This window comes from Carcharodon carcharias, assembly GCF_017639515.1.
Source record: "Carcharodon carcharias isolate sCarCar2 chromosome 27 unlocalized genomic scaffold, sCarCar2.pri SUPER_27_unloc_2, whole genome shotgun sequence".
Lineage (NCBI taxonomy): Eukaryota > Metazoa > Chordata > Chondrichthyes > Lamniformes > Lamnidae > Carcharodon > Carcharodon carcharias.
The window spans coordinates 1,226,477-1,244,199 of NW_024470635.1; the positions used below are offsets into that span (position 1 = coordinate 1,226,477).

General features: G+C 45.0%; 1 protein-coding gene across 1 annotated transcript; it reads right to left on the reverse strand.

Annotated features, from left to right (window-relative positions):
- Window positions 1-11,763: 11,763 nt before the first annotated feature.
- LOC121273861 (zinc finger protein 135-like) lies at window positions 11,764-17,159 on the reverse strand. Its single transcript, XM_041181007.1, has 2 exons — window positions 16,918-17,159; window positions 11,764-13,221 (listed from the first exon to the last, which is right to left on the reverse strand). Exon 2 carries the CDS (start codon window positions 12,856-12,858, stop codon window positions 11,764-11,766), a length of 1,095 nt encoding a protein of 364 aa, XP_041036941.1. The 5' UTR covers window positions 12,859-13,221; window positions 16,918-17,159.
- Window positions 17,160-17,723: the final 564 nt, after the last annotated feature.

The window sequence follows — 17,723 nt, forward strand, 5'->3', positions numbered from 1 at the left end:
GTCTCAGCAGCTCAGATGCCTGAGTAAATCCCTTCCCACACTCAGAACAGGTGAACGGCCTCTCCCCACTGTGAACTTGCTGGTGTGTCAGCAGGTGGGATGACTGAGCGAATCCCTTCCCACACTCAGAGCAGGTGAATGGCCTTTCCCCAGTGTGAATTCGCTGTTGTACAGTGAAATGAGATGAATGTCTGAACCCAGTCCCACAGTGAGAGCACCTGAACAGTCTCTCGTCAGTGTGAACACGTTGATGGGACAATAGTTCCTTGGAACTTTTAAAGCAATTCCCACAGTCTGGACATTTAAAAGATCTCTTGTCAGTGTGAACTTGCTAGTGTGTCAGCAGGTGGGATAACTGAGTGAATCCCTTCCCACACTCGGAGCAGGTGAATGGCCTCTCCCCAGTGTGAACTCGCTGGTGTATCAGCAGGTGGGATAACTGAGTGAATCCCTTCCCACACTCAGACCAGATGGACGGTCTCTCCCTGGTACAGTGATGAGTTTCCAGCTCAGACGGGGTTCTGAATCCATTCCCACACTCCCCACATTTCCACAGACTCTCCCCACTGTGTCTGTGCTTGTGTCTCGACAGGCCAGGTGATCGGCTGAAGCCTCGTCCACACAAAGAACACGTGTACAGTTTCTCCCCACTGTGAACGGTGCTTTTTCCTTCCATGTTCAAAACCCAATGATTTGTCAGATCCTGCTGTGATGTTTGGTTTCAGTTTCCCAACTGCAAATCCTTCCCTTCTAATACCCTGTGAAATTAATTTAAAACAGAAAAAAGGGAGTGAGAGAGAACCCACAAAAACACAGACAGGTTGTGAAATTGAGCTGAATGAATCTGGGAATTTGTGGGGCCGGCACTAGGAAAAAGTGACCATGAAAACTGGTGGATTGTTATAAAAACCCAACTGGTTCACTAATGACCTTCAGGGAAGGGAACCTGCCACCCGGTCTGGGACCACACAAGACTCTGGACTCCATGGGAATAGAGAGAGAAAAGTGGTGGCAGCATCAGAGGGAGACCGAGAAGGATTTTCAATACCTAAACCTCAACCAAAACTTTGACAAAACCTCCACCACCTGGAAGGACCAGGGTAGCATGTGTATGTCAAACCATCACCTCAGGTTCCCCTCCAAATCCAACACTGTCCTGACTGGTCTGAATTCTTATATTGGATGAACAGAAATTTCCTCCATTTAAAGATTGGGAAGACTGAAGCCAGTGTCTTCAGTCCCTGCTACAAACTCCACTCCATAGCCATGGAGCCATCCCTCTCCCTGTCAGCTGGCTGATGCTGACCCAGTGTTCACAACTTTGGTGTCATATTTTGCCCGAGATGAGCTTGCATCCATATATCTGCATCCTCATGGAGATCACCTATCACCACCTCAGTATATTACCTGACTCCACCCTAGTCTCAGCTCATCTCACCAATCTGCTCATGGATTACACAGGCTCCTGGTTAAGCAGCACCTCAATTTTAAAATTCACATTCATGTTTTCAAATCCTTCCATGGTCTCTCCCTCTATATTTCCAGTCACACAGATGTTCAAAGTCTCATCCCATATATAAAACAAACAAACATTATTCCTTCCACATTCAAATGCCGATTATATTCAGGTTCCGATAAATTGAGTCAGATCATTTCTCTTGGTTTGAGTTTGCTGCGTGTAAGTTTCCAAAATCCATCCCTGTCAGTCCAGGATAGAAAGTCACAACATTCTCTGCTCCTGCTACCTGGACCAGGATGACCGCGCATGCGCCCTGCTGCACATTGCCCTGGGAAAGATGGCGGCCATTACCATGGGACTGAGACCTGAAGAGGCCTCGGCTGTTGCTGGTTTCATGCAAACGCTGAATCGGGAGTTTATAATTCGGGGCTGGAGGTTTGCACCGGGTGTTTCTGATACCTCTGAGTCCACACTGACTCCATTTCTCTTCTGTACTTGACTCCATTTCTCTCCTGTACTCGAATGTCGAGTGGAGCAAACTAACAGAGTTAGTGGGTGTGTGAGGAGGAATGGAGCCAGCGGAGTGGACAGGGAGGCTTCATAAAGACACAGTACAGGCCGCAGACCCCAAATAACAAGGTACCGGTCTTGTGTTTACAGAGAACAGGCCGAAAAAGTCTGGTTTCTCCCTTTGCCAGGCCCGGGGTAAAGGCCACCATCTTCACAGGGGGAGTGCAGCAGGGCGCATGCGCAGTCATCCTGGTCCAGGTAACAGGAGGAGAGGAATATTGTGAATTTCTATCCTGGACTGACAGGGATGGATTTTGGAAACTCCTTTTACAGGGGGTGGAAGGGGAAGATTTACAGTCGGGAATGTCAAGACCAACATCACATTTAGATATGACAGAGTCACTCGATTCATCAGGACCTGGATCATCCTTTTCTAATGCTCTGTGTAAACCGTTTCCCAAACATGTCACTGTCAGTCCAGGATAGAAATTCAGGACCTGGATATTATCAGCCTCTGAGTGTAATCATCGAGTTCCAGGTCATTACCATTCACTGTGTAAAATTTCTTCCTCTCATTCCCCCTACAGATCTTGCCCAAAATCTTTAATCTGTGTTCCGTAATCATTTTACAATCAGTTAATGGGAACAGCTTTTCGTTAACTATCATTATCATTAGGGACCAAGGGGGAAATCTATGTGTGGAGCCAGTGGACATCGCTAGAGTGTTGAACGAATACTTCAAATCCGTCTTCACCCAAGGGAATGAGGATGAAGGTATGGAACTCGAGGAGAGTCTGCAAGGTTCTTAAGCAAATTGATTTAGGGAGAGACAAGGTATTGGAGGTGTTGGCAGGCTCAAAAGTGGACAAATCTCCAGGTCCGGATGATTTGTATCCCAGACTGCTGAGGGAGGCAAGGGAGTAGATCACAGGGGCTCTGACCCAACATTTTAATTCCCCTCTGGCCACGGGGGAGGTACCAGAGGACTGGAGAACAGTTAATATGGTTCTGCTATTTAAGAAGGGTTGAAGCCAGGGAACTACAGACCAGTGAATCTCATGTCAGTGGCAGGGAAATTATTGGAGAAAATTTTGAAGGAGAGAATCTATCTCCACTTGGAGAGGCAAGGTTTGATCAGGGAAAGGCAGTGTGGCTTTGTCAGAGGGAGGTCATGCCTAACAAATTTGTTTGAATTTTTTGAGGAGGTGACCAGGTAGATGAGGATAGTGAGGTTGATGTAGTTTATATGGATTTCAGCAAAGCCTTTGACAAGGTCCCACATGGGAGACTTATAAAGAAGGCAAATACACATGAGAGACAGGGTAATTTGATAAGTTGGATTCAAAATTAGCTTAGCTGTAGGAGACAGAGGGTGATGACAGAAGGCTGCTTTAGTGGCTGGAAGCCAGTGTCCAGTGGCGTACCACAGGGATGTGTGCTTGGTCCCCTATTATTCGTAATTTATATAAACGACATGTGGGGAGTAGGATTAGTAAGTTTGCGGATGACACAAAGATTGGCCGGGTGGTTAACAGTGAGGTTGAGTGTCTTGGGCTACAGGAAGATATAGATGGGATGGTCAAATAGGCAGATAAGTGGCAGATGGAATTTCACACTGAAAAGTGTGAGGTGATACACTTTGGAAGGAGTAATTTGACAAGGAAGTATTCAATGAACGGCATGTCACCAGGAAGTTCTGAGGAACAAAGGGACTTTGGCGTATGTGTCCATAGATCTCTGAAGGCAGAGGGACATGTTAGTGGGGTGGTGAAAAGTCATATAGGACACTTGCCTTTATCAATCGAGGCATAGATTACAAAAGTAGGGAGGTCATGTTGGAATTGTATAGAACCATGGTGAGGCCACAGCTGGAGTACTGTGTGCATTTCTGGTCACCACATTATAGGAAGGATGTGATTGCACTGGAGGGAGTGCAGAGGAGATTCACCAGGATGTTGCCTGGGATGAAACATTTAAGTTATGAAGAGATAGACTTGGGTTGTTTTCGTTGGAGCAGAGAAGACTGAGGGGCAACCTGATCAAGGTGTACAAGATTATGAGGGGCATGGACAGGTGAATAGGGAGCAGCTGTTCCCCTTAGTTGAAGGGTCAATCACAAGGGGACACAAGTTCAAGATGAGGGGTAGGAGGTTTGGGGGGATGTGAGGAAAAACTTTTTTATCCAGAGGGTGGTGACGGTCTGGAATGCACTGCCTGAGAGGGTGGTGGAAGCAGGCTGCCTCGCATCCTTTTGAAAAGTACGTGGATGAGCACTTGACACATCATAACATTCAAGGCTGTGGGCCAAGTGCCGGTAAATGGGATTAGGTAGGTAGGTCAGGTGTTTCTCACGTGTTGGTGCAGACTCGATGGGCCAAAGGGCCTCTTCCATTCTGTGTGATTTACTTATCTAAACCTATCATAATCTTGTACACCTTTATCAAATTTCCCTCAATCTCCTTTGCTTGAAGGAGAACAAAACCATCTAGCTCATATCATCCCTCGACCCATTCTGGTAAATCTCCTCTGCCCTCTCTCAAGGACCCTCACATCCTTCATAATGTGTGGTGATCACTGGTTTGCACAGATCCAGATGTTCTGTATCCATGTGTGTGACATCATCACACATCGACAATTACATGGTGACATCATCACACATCGACAATTACATGGTGACATCATCACACATCCACAATTACATGGTGACATCATCCCGCTCCCCGGGTATTTCCTCAACTGGGAGATTTTTCTGACTCCAGTGCTTCTGATATCTTTCCAGCTGCAGGCTCCAGCAGGAGAGTTTAAAGTTGAACCTTGAAATTGTTTCACAGGTGAATATTTTTGACTATTCATCTACAATTTACAGATTTTGGTTTTATGCTCTGTTGACTATGCTCTGTTATCTGTGCAAAGTTCCGTGGCTCTGAGGTTGGTGTGAATGCCTTTGGCCAGGTTGGATTTTTCCTGCTTGTTGTCTACAGGACATTTTCCCACATAGCCATGTAGATACCAGTGTTATAGCTGTACTGGAACAGCTTGGCCACGGGTGCGGCAAGTTCTGGAGCAAAAGTCTTCGATACTATTGCTAGAATATTGTCAAGACCCATAGCCTTTCCAGTATCCAGTGCCTTCAGCCATTTCATAATATCACGTGAAGTGAATTGAATTGGCTGAAGACTGGCATCTCTGATGCTGGGGACCTCCGGAGGTAGAGATGTTTAGGAAGGAAATTCCAGAGCTTGGGGCGTTCGAAACTCACAAAATGGCTACCAGTGCTGCAGTGATTCAAATCAGGAATGCACAGGAAGCTGGAATCAGATGAGTACAGATATCTGAGGGTTGCGAGGCTGGTGGAGAGTTCTGAATTAGGTATCAGGGATGTGAAAACAGGGATGAGATATTTCAAATTTCAGTTCTCCTTAACCCGGAGCCTTTGCAGGTCAGTGAGCACAGGGGTGATGGGTGAATAAGACATGGTGCGAGTAAACACAGGGACAATAGAGTTTTGGATGACCTCAAGATTACAGGGAGTCTGAATGTGGGAGACCAGCTGGGAGTGCATTAGGATAGTTAATTCTAGAGGTAACAAAGGAATGGATGAGAGTTTCAGCAGCAGGTGAGCTGAGACTGGGGTGGAGTCGGGCGATGTTACTGAGGTGGAAATAGGTGGTCTTGGTGATGATGTGGATATGTGGTTGGAAGCTCATCTTGGGGTGAAATATTTCACAATGGCTGTGAGCAGTCTGGTTCAGTCTCAGACAGTTGTCAGCGAGAGGGATGGAGCAGGTGTCTGGGGAGTGGAGTTTGAAGAGGGGACTGAAGACAATGGCTTCAGTCTTCCCAATATTTAAATAAAGGACATTTCTGCTCATCCAGAACCGGATGTCAGTCAAGTCAGGATGGTGTGTGACTTGGAGGGGAACTTGGAGGTGATAGTGTTCACATAAACCTGCTACCCTGGTCCTTCTAGGGTGGAGTTTGAAGGTTTGGGAGATTCTGCCTAAGTTCTGGCTGAGTTATAGAAATATAAATCCCCTCTGCTTCACCAATTCTGAAAAAGAGTCTCAAGGGCTCGAAATGTTAACTCTGTTTCTCTCTCCACAGATGGTGCCAGATATCCCTCTCCTTCACCCCCATCTTTCACACTAATCTCTCTCTCCCCTGCACCCACTCCCATTTCTCTCTCTCCTTCTCATCTGCTCCCATAGAGGCTAGAGTCTTGTGTAGGCCCAGACCAGGTGGCAGGTTCCCTTCCCTGAAGGACATTAGTGAACGAGTTGGGTTTTTATGACAATCCAGCAGTTTTCATGGTCACTTTTTCCTTGTGCCGGCCCCACAAATTCCCAGATTCATTCAGCTCAATTTCCCAACCTGCCTTTGTGTTTCTGTGGGTTCTCTCTCACTCACTTTTTTCTGTTTTAAGTAAATTTCACAGGGTATTAAAAGGGGAGGATTTGCAGTCAAGAAACTGAAACCAAACTCACTTCAGGAGCTGATGGAGTCGCCCAATGTATCGTAACCTGAATATCATTAGGTTTTGAACATGGAGGGAAAAGGCACTGTTCACAATGGGGAGAAACTGTAGAAATGAGGGGAACGTGGGAAGGGATTTATCTACCAGTCTCAGCTGGAAACTCATTGGCACAGTCACACTGAGGAGAGGCTGTTCACCTGCTCCATGTGTGGGAAACGATTTACTCAGGTATCCCACCTGCTGAGACACCAGCGAGTTCACACTGGGGACTGTACACCTGCTCAGAGTGTGGAAAGGGATTCACTCGGTCATCCAACGTGCTGACACACCAGCGAGTTCACACTGGGAAGAGACCATTCACCTGCTCCTAATGTGGAAAGGGATTCACTACCTCATCCCACCTGCTGAGACACCAGCGAGTTCATGAGTCATGACAGTGATTGGATTTTGCTGTTAATCACATCCAGGACACAATACTGTTCATTAGGGGCTGCTAATGTTAATATACTCCACATAAAAGTCAAATAAAACAGTTTAGTGTTAAACACAATGTGCTGAGTCTATTGATCCAGCGCGACCCAAACCTTTTCCCGGTGAAACCCCATTTTAATGTCTCAAAATTGGTGTGACCCTGGAGTGAAAATCTGGGGGTTACAGGAGATGTTGAGCAGGGAGGAGGCTTCAGACTCACAGTTTGGACAATTGTTATTCTGCTGAGAGCACTTCAAGCAGCTAAATACTTGCTCTAAGCTCAATGGAAATTTAATATAATGTAAAGTCTACTTTGTAAATTGGATTCATGTATAATTAACTCTTAATAATTCTCTTTATAACAATAATTCTTCACTAAATAAAATCTTGAAATTCCATTTCTGCATGTACAGGATATTTCATATACATGACTGCCAATTACACACACAAGCAGATTTTATCATAATCACTGCAATATGGTTTCACTTGTATTCAACAGAAGCTATTGGTGTGATGTACAGTCAGAAGGTGCTTTCTCCTCTACAAACATTTTATGGCTCATAAAACTTTTCATAATCCTGAAAATATGCTTTTTTTTTTTAAACTGTATATGTATATCTCTCAGATTTAGACTGATTTACACAAGCTTCAACCTGTCTGCAGGATGACCACACCATTCTGCTCCAACATCTCTCCACTGTCATCCAGCTGGATGGGGCTGCTCTCCCCTGGTTCCATTCTTCTCTATCTAATCATAGCCAGAGAATCACTTGCAATGTCTTCCCTTCCCACTCCCACAGTTACCTCTGGTATCCCCAAAGTATCCAGCCTTGGCCTCCTCATTTCTCAGCAACATGCTCCGCACAGTGACATCATCTGAAAACATAGTGTCAGTTATCACTTGGACACTGACAGTGCCCAGCTCCACCTCACCACCACCTCTCTCCACTTTTGTTAAATTATCAGACTGTTTGTCTGATATCCAGTGGTGAATGTGCAGAAATTTCCTCCAATTAGATATTGGGAAGACTGAAGCCATTGTTTTCATTCCTGATCTACCAACTCCATTCCTCTCCCTGGCAACTGCCTGAATGTAAACCAGACTTTTTGCACACGTGATGTCAGGTTTGACCCGAGATGTGATTCCAACTTATATATGTGTGTGTGTGTGTCCCAGTGAGTTTCCAGTCACACTGATGATGTGAATCTTCCCCGCAGACAGAACAGACAAACATTTTTCCTTCCATAATCAGAGGCTGATAATTTATGAATTCAGTGATTCTATAAGATCTTGCAAGATTTTTGGCTTGATTTTCCCATCTGAAAATCCTCTTCCTCTAATCCCCTGTAAATAGAGTTTACAGAAGTGTTTACTGTCAGTACAGGATAGAAATTCAGAACAGACAATTCTAGTTTCTATGGAACATTCTTTCTCCTTTCATTCCCCCAAATTTATAAACCCGTCCCACACACTCTTCCCCCTCTCTGCTCATTGTTCCAGATTCAGTGCCCAGTCACCTACTAATTCTTTTCTCCTCTCCAGATTCTCACATTTCCTGTCCTTAAAGTGGTGGCTCAGTCTGTGGGTCAGTCCCACTCCTTCACTCTAATTCTACCAAATAATTCAACTCAAAACAACAAACCATCTTTGATGACTTGATTCGTCATTTGGATGTTTGGGCAGAATCACCTTTCTCCCAACTGTAGCGAACAGAAAGTCCAGTAATTAATTCAGAGCTTCCTTCTCCCCAGGTCTGTTCCAACAAGCTGTGTGTATCCGAGTTACATTGATACAGACTCACTCACTCAGGAAGTGATCATATCTCACAGAACTATGACAAACTGTGTCTATCTGAGTTACATTGATACAGACTCACTCACTCAGTAAGTGATCAGATCTCACTGAACTATGATACAAGCTGTGTCTATGAGTTCCATTGATACAGACTTACTCACTCAGTAAGTGATCAGATCTCACTGAACTATGACACAAGCTGTGTCTATCTGAGTTCCATTCATACAGAGTCACTCACTCAGTAAGTGATCAGATCTCACTGAACTATGACACAAGCTGTGTCCATCTGAGTTACATTGATACAGAGTCACTCACTCAGTAAGTGATCAGATCACACTGAACTATGACACAAACTGTGTCTATCTGAGTTACATTGATACAGACTCACTCACTCAGTAAGTGATCAGATCTCACTGAACTATGACACAAGCTGTGTCTATCTGAGTTACATTGATACAGACTCAATAAGTGATCAGTTCTGACTGAATTACAACAACAAAGCAACAACTTATATTTATATCGAGCTTCTAACGTAATACATTGTCCCAAGAAGTTTCACAGGGGCATAAGGACATATTAGGTCAGATGACCAACTGCTTGGTCAAAGTCGGTTCGCAGGAGTGTCTGAAAGGGGGAAAGTGAATTAGAAAGGCGGAGAGGTTTAGGGTGGAAATTCCAGAGCTTAGGGTCCAGGCAGCTGAAGGCCTGGCCACCAATGGTAGAGTGATTAAAATTGGGGATGAAGGACAACTGGTAATGGTGCTCCATGTATGTGGGCCCCATAACCCAGGCTCAAAGCCAGAATCTGAACTTTGGGTCACAGTTTGACTGTCCCAGGTCTTAGAGAAAAACAATTCCCCAAATAAACATCTTGTAGGATCTTGGTTTACTGATACCATAAGAAGTTTGGACCAGTTGAGTCCTCCTGTGTACTCGATGGAGATTGACAGTAACAGAGTTAAAATCCTCTGGATTTCAGTGTCAGAACAAGAACATATTTTAGCAAAAACAAAAATATATAAATACTGAAATACTGAACAGAACAAACCTGGGGAAATACACAGCAGGTCACTCACCATTAGAAAGTGATAAGTTAATAGTCACTGTTTCAGGTGGGACTCCTTCAGAATGAACACTTCCCACCACCAGCGCCAACCCCCCTCCCAGTGAACTGAACATTCCTCCATCCACTCATCCACCCATTGCACATCCACCCAATGGCTCCCAGCCTGGATTGACATTTAGCATGAACCCAGTGAGAGGGTGAGCTGGCCCACGGGATGTCAGAATGGATAACAGCTGGAAGTGGTTCCAATCAATGCATTTCATGTTTCATTGTTAAAAACAGGAAACTTAATATTTTGTCAAACCCCCATGTGCACACACTTGGTGAATTATAGTTTCTCACCCAGTCCTTTCCTCTGGTTTCAAAATGGTGCATCCTGTGTGGGTTCAGCAGAGGTAGAGACAGGCTGCTTGGGAGATGGGGGCAGAGTGTCGGGAGATGGGGGCAGAGTGTCGGGAGATGGGGGCAGCTTTTTGGGAGATGGGACATGTATACTGTACACATTGCTCAGCTTCATAATCCACAACACTATTCCTGATGTTCATGAGCTGCCTCACTTTCTTTCCCATTAATTCCATTTGCTGATCTATCAGTAATGGACTTGCTGCCATCTCGAACAAAACTGTTTTCACCACTAAGGCTCCGCTGGTTTTTAATAGTCTTCATGACATCATCGCACTGGGACTGGATGACATCATCGCACTGGGACTGGATGACATCATAAGAGTCCATTGTTTCTTAATGATCCACATCAGTAACAAGAGGAAATATTAATAAACCTGAGCACATTATCTAGGCTGACACTCCAGGGTGACATTGAGGGACTGCTGCACTGTCAGAGACAGCATCCTTCAGATGGAACTTGTGGAGGCTCTGGTCACAATCTTCCAATCCTCCTTATATAGTAGTGGTGTCAAAGGACTGACAGATTGTAAATGTTACACCCTTGTTCAAAAACACAGCAATTCCAGGACAATCAGCTTCACATCAGTGGTGGGGAAAGGCTGGAGACAATAATCCGGGACAAAATCAATTGGCAATTGGAAAAGTACGGATTTTTATTTCCAGCATTTTCTGTTTTTGATAGCGATGCCTTCCCTGAATCGCAAGGTGAACAGAGGATCTCTGGGAGGAACAGGGAGCTGGGACTTGTCCGTGAGAGTAAGCAAAGGAATGAAAACTGAAAGAATCTTGAGTAAGAAAGGGGAAAAGATCCAAAAATGGGGCAGTCAGTAACAGGACACCAATCAGTCTCCTCTTATCCTGGAGAAATCAAGGACTTAACATACTGCATGTTTGAAACAAAGCTGATTTATTTAACATCAAGATATTAAACTCCAGCCCAGTTACAGGGATTATTAACATCAGCAGAAACTAACCCCAACTGAACATGGATGTGATTAACAGTGACAGCAAAAGCAGAATTGAGCACATTAAGGGGAACAGAGGGTAAACAGAAATTATTTCTGCTGGTTAGGTAGTCTAGGATTAGGTGGTATAGTTTAAAAGTTAGAACCAGACCCTGAGTATAATTACATAGGATACATGACACAGAAACAGGCCATTCGGCTCAGCCAGTCCATGCTGGTGTTTATGTTCCACAAGAACCTCCTCCCATTATCCTGATCTAAATCTACCATCTTAACCATCTATTCCCTTCTCCCTCTTGTGCTTGTCCAGCATCCCCTTAAATGATATTAGATGCGATTCCACCATTGGACAACACTTTCTAAACAATCCTGAAGTAAAAGTTCAGAATCTTGTTGTAAACTAATTTGTGATGAGTTCCTGAATTGTGGGGAAAGATCAGAGACAGATGTTCTTAAAGGGACACTGCAGCCCTGAGAACACAATCAGATATAGATCCAGAATATTAAACTCCAGCCCAGTAACAGGGATTATTAACATCAGCAGAAACAAACCCCAACTGTCAGAATGAACATGGTTCAGTCCTGGAAGTGATTAACAGCAGAATCCAAACTCTGAGGTCACTTGTGAACTCGCTGGTGTCTACGCAGATGTGGTGACTGAGTGAATCCCTTCCCACATTTGGAGCAGATGAATGGCCTCTCCCCAGTGTGAACTCGCTGGTGTGTCAGTAAGTGAGATGACTGAGTGAATCCCTTCCCACATTTGGAGCAGATGAATGGCCTCTCTCCAGTGTGAAGTCGCTGGTGTACAATGAGGCTGAATGAAGACCTGAATCTCTTTCCACAGGAAGTACAGCTGAACGGCCTCTCCTCAGTGTGAATTCGCTGGTGCTTCAGCAAGTCAGAGGACCCAGTGAATCCTTTCCCACACTCAGAGCAGGTGAACGGCCTCTCTCCAGTGTGAACTCGCTGGTGTCTCAGTAGACTAACTGCTTGATTGAACCCCTTCCCACAATTAGAGCAGATGAACGGCCTCTCTCCAGTGTGAATTCGCTGGTGTACAGTGAGGTTGAATGAAGACCTGAATCTCTTTCCACAGGAAGTACAACTGAACGGCCTCTCCTCAGTGTGAATTCGCTGGTGTACAGTGAGATGGAATGAAGACCTGAAACTCTTTCCACAGGAAGTACAGCTGAATGGTCTCTCCTCAGTGTGAATTCGCTGGTGCTTCAGGAGGTCAAAGGATCGAGTGAATCCTTTCTCACATATAGAGCAGGTGAACGGCCTCTCCCCAGTGTGAACCCGCTGGTGTGTTAGCAGGTGGGCTGACCGAATGAATCCCTTCCCACAGTCGGAGCAGGTAAATGGTCTCTCCCCAGTGTGAACTCGCTGGTGTGTCAGCAGGTCGGATGATGTAGTGAATCCCTTTCCACACTCGGAGCAGGTAAATGGCCTCTCCCCAGTGTGAATTCGCTGGTGTGTCAGTAGTTGGGATAAGTGAGTGAATCCCTTCCCACATTTCGGGCAGGTGAATGGCCGACCTTCAACATGAACTCGCTGGTGTCTCAGCAAGTGGGATAACTGAGTGAATCCCTTCCCACACCGAGAGCAAGTGAACGGCCTCTCCCCAGTGTGACTGCGTCGATGTTTTTCCAGCTGGGATGGGTAATCGAATCCTTTCTCACACTCCTCACATTTCCACGGTTTCTCCATGGTATGGGTATCCCTGTGTCTCTCCAGGTTGGATGATCAGTTGAAGCCTCGTCCACACAGAGAACACGTGTAGTTTCTCCCTATTGTGAATGGTGCAATGTTATTTCAGGTTGTGTAACTGGTTAAAGCTCTTTCCACAGTCAGTTCACTGGAACACTCTCACTCGGGTGTGTGTGTGTCTCGGTGCTTTTCCAGACTCACTGATGTTTGAAATCTTTTCCCACAGACAGAACAGACAAACATTTCTCCTTCCACATTCAAAGGCCAATGATATTCAGGTCCTGATGAATCGAGTGATTCTGTCAGATCTTGATGTGATGTTTGGTTTGAGGTTCCCGTCTGCGAATCCTCCCCTTTAATTCTCTGTGAAAGGAGTTTACAAAAGTCATCACTGTAAGAACAGGATAGAAATTCAGAGCAGACAATTCTAGTTCCTGTGGAACACTTTTTCCTCCCTTGTTCCCCAAAAGCTACAAATCCCTGTCCCACACTCTCCCTCCTGAATTCCAAACAGAGTTTTGGACAATTTTTTTCTGTATCTTTTTAAACAAATTTGTGCAACTGGAGATAACAATATGTCTGATCATTCACTTCAGTCATTACTCGTGACAAAACATTAATCTGAAACCCCCTGTCCGACCATACAGAATAGCAGATGTTAACCTTGTGTGCAAAACTTACTGCTTGGTGGTTTAATGAGTGATTGTGAAGGTGGTTTCTCCAAACCTCCCAGGGTTTCCTTCCTTCCTTCTCTCCCTCTCTAACTAAGTTACACCTGGGATCAGTCTCACGGCCCATTCTGGTTCCTGCTTCTCTTCCTGATGACTAATTAACTCCAATTAAGCACTGAGAAGGCTGAAGACACTGTTTTCAGTCCCTGCTCCAATCTCCATTTCTGAGATACCAACTCTATCCCTCTCCCTGGGAACAGTCAGAGATTAAGCCAGTCTGTTCACAACCTCGGTGTTACATTTGATCTCAGGATAAGCTTCTGACCTCATATCTTTGCCATCACTAAAATCGCCTGTTTCCACCTCCATAGCCTCACCCTGTCTCAGTGAATCTGCTGCTGAAATCCTCACCCCTGCCGTTGTTACCTCCAGACTCGACTATTCCAACACATTCCTGGCTGGTCTCCCACATTTTACCCTCTGAAAATTTGGCGCCATCCAAATATCTGCTTCACTCACAGTGAGGCACATTCCCCTAACACTTCTCTGCTTCCTGACCTGCCTTGGCTCCCAGTCAAGCAACAACTCGATTTTAAAATTCTCATCCTTGTTTTCGAATCCCTCCATGGCCTCGCCCCTTCCTTTCTCTGTAACCTCCTCCAGCCCCACAACCCTCTGAGATATTTACACTGCTCTAATTCTGGTCTTGTACATTCCCTATTTTAATCGCTCCACCATTAGTGACTGTGCCTTCAGTTCCGTCCACCAAGCTCTAAATTCTTTCCCTACAGCTCTCCCTCCGTCTACCACATCTTCCACCTTTAAGACAACACAGTATTAATAAAAAGAGACATTCTGTCAAAACCTTTTATCTTGTACTCATCAGGTCAGCTGCAAGAATACCAAATTTCAAAGATTATCACTCAGGCTCATAATGTGTCTCACTAACACTTGCTAAAAGCCATATATATTCACACATAGGGACCTGTCCTTTGCAGGCAGAAGGCGCATGTCCAGCCTTGGGTTGAATTAACATAGAAATACAGAAAATTGGAGCAGGAGTCGGCCATTCGGCCCTTCGAGCCTCCTCCGCCATTCAAATGATCATGGGGGCTGATCCTCTATCTCAACACCTTCCTGCCACGCTCTCCCCATACCCCTTGACTCCTTTAGAGTCCAGAAATGTCTCTATTTCCTTCTTAAATAAATTCACTGAAATGGCCTCCACAGCTCTCTATGGTAGGTAATTCCACAGGATCACCACCATGTGGGTGAAGACATTTCTCCTCATCTCGGTCCTAAATGGTCCACCCTGTATCCTGAGATTGTGACCCCTTGCTCTACACACCCCCCATCACCAGCCTCCCACCCCAAGCCAGAGGAAATATCATCCCTGCATCCAGTCTGTCCATCCCTGTCAGAATGTTATACATTTCAATGAGATCCCCTCTCATTCTTCTAAACTTCAGTGAGTACAGGCCTTCTTGGTCCAATCCTGCCATCCCAGGAATCAGTCTGGTGAACCTTCGCTGTACTCCCTCTGTGACAAGTATATCCTTTCTTAGGTAAGGAAACCAAAATTACACACAAATCCTCCAGATGTGGTGTCACCAGGGCCCTGTACAGCTGCAGAAAGACATTCTTGCTCCTGTGCTGAAGTCCTCTCGCAGTGAAGGCCAACATATCATTTGCCTTCTTCACTGCTTGCTCCACCTGCTTGCTTGTTTTCAGTGATTGGTGCACAAGGACACCCAGGTCCCTTTGAACATCAACATTTCCCAATCTATCACCATTTAAATAATACCTTGCCATTCTGTTTTTTCTACCGGAGTGGATAACTTCACACTTATCCATGTTATACTGCACCTGCCATATATTTGTCCATTCACTCACTTTGAGTCTAAATCACTTTGAAGCCTCTTAACACCCTCGTCATCGCTCACATTCCCAAGTTTCGTGTCATCAGCAAATTCGGAAATATTACTTTTGGTTCCCTCATCCAAATCATTGGTATACATGGTGAATAGCTGGGACCCAAGCACTGATCCCTGCGGTAAATCACGAATCACCACCTGCCACTCCGAAAAAGACCCACTTATTCCTACTCTCTCTTTCCTGTCTGCTAACCAATTCTCAGTCCACGTCAATATATTACCCCCAATCCCATGTGCTTTAATTTTACACACTAACGTTTTATGTGGGACTTTATCAAAAGCTTTCTCAAAATCCAAATACACCACATACACTGGTTCTCCCTTACCTATTCTGCTAGTTACAAAGAACTCCACATTTGTCAAACATGATTTCCCTTTAATAAATCCATGTTGACTTTGTCTAACCCCATTGATATTTTCCAAGTGTCCTATTATCACATCCTTTATAACATCCTCTAGCATTTTCCCTCCTACCAAGATCAGGCTAACCGGTCTGTAATTCCATGTTTACTCCCTGCCTTCTTTCTTAAATAGTGGGGTTACATTTTCCACCCTCCAATCTGCTGGGACTGAACCAGAATGTACAGAGTTTTGGAAGAGGACAATCAATGCATCCACTATTTCCTTAGTCACATCCTTTGGTCCTCTGGCATGTAGATTATCGAGCATTGGGGATTTATCAGCTTTCAGCTCCATTAATTTCTCCAGCACTATTGTTTAAGCAATACTAATTTCCTTCAAGTCATCCTTCTCACTGGACCCTTGGGTCCCTCGTATTTCTGGGAAGTTATTTTTGTCTTCCTCTGTGAATTTAATTGCTATGTCATTTCCTTGTTTTCTATTATAAATTCTCTCGTTTCGGACTGTCAGACTGTCTTCACTAATTTTTTACTTTATATTTAAAGAAAAGCCTGGGGGAACAAGAGCTCCCTGGTGTACTATCGCCATGGCAACGACCAATCAGAGCTGTCAAGCCAACCAATCAGCACCCTTTTCTCATGCAGTATAAATTGTTGTTCTCTTTGAAATGAGCTATTCTTGTGCCTGCCCTGATGAGCGCAAGTCGAAAAGTTTTGGGACCATGCCGGTTTTCTCAGTGATAGTCAAGTTCTGTACAACCAAGCGACTATTTAAGACTCTCCTTAAAACTACTGGCCCAAGCTTTTGGTCACCAGCCCTAAGATCTCCTTATATGTCTGGGTGTCACACTTTGTTTTATAATTTTCCTGTGAAGCTCACTGGGATGATGTATGATGTTAATAGAAGTTGTTGTTGTTTCTGACTGTTACCCTGATCTCCTGTTTTACAACAACCCATTGATTTCACACCAAACTCTATCTCTGATTTATTGTCCCTCCTTCGGGTCATTCATCCGGATCTGCGGCTTCTGTAAACATGGCGGCCACGCATGCGCTCTGCTGCTCATTGCCCCTTACAAAGATGGCGGCCGTTACCTCTGGCCTATTTCCGGAGAAAAGCCTCAGTTATCGTCCCGCTTCGTGAAACGCGGGACCGATGGCTTCTTATTGAGGTTTTGGGGCCGCCACCGTGAGTTTATGAAGCCTCTCAATCCACCCACCCGTCCTATTTGTTCTTCACGCGTTTATTTTCGGCTCTGAATCCGCACTCAATCTTTGTAAAACCTGCATTTTAAATTCGCTCGCGAGAGCTCTTTTACCTTCCGTCTGCACGCTCTGCGCATGCTCCAGCTCTTAATGATTGACGACAGCTGCGGACCAATAGGTGGAGGGGGCGAGACTGGAGGACCGAGCGTGGGCGGCTGATCCTCCAGCCAATCGGAGTAAGCTAGGGGCGGGGCCAGGCTGGAGCGAAGCATGCGCAGTCCGGGTACGGGACCGGGATGAAGGCGGTCGAATATAAAGTTCTGGTTGAAGTTAAACAACTTCAGATCATGAACTCTCTCCTCCATCCTCACCCCCCTCTTCGATCCATCTTTAAAAGTTCAAAGTATTTCACTCATAATCACATTCTTAACGGCAAGACATAGTTGAAATGTCCCCTGTCTAGGGTAAAAAAATCAAATGTTCACCCGATCTACTGAGGTTCCAGTGAATTCACATCTAATTGTGGGTAATTACATTTAGCACAGAACTATGGTGCAGGGCGTGTGCACTTTGATTTATCAATCGAGGGATTTAATCATTTTATATCTTGCCCCTATGGCTCTATCGCAATCAAATCACAAAACATAGTTATTTATTCAACGCTCACACTTTTCCATGGCGGGACTATTACCCAG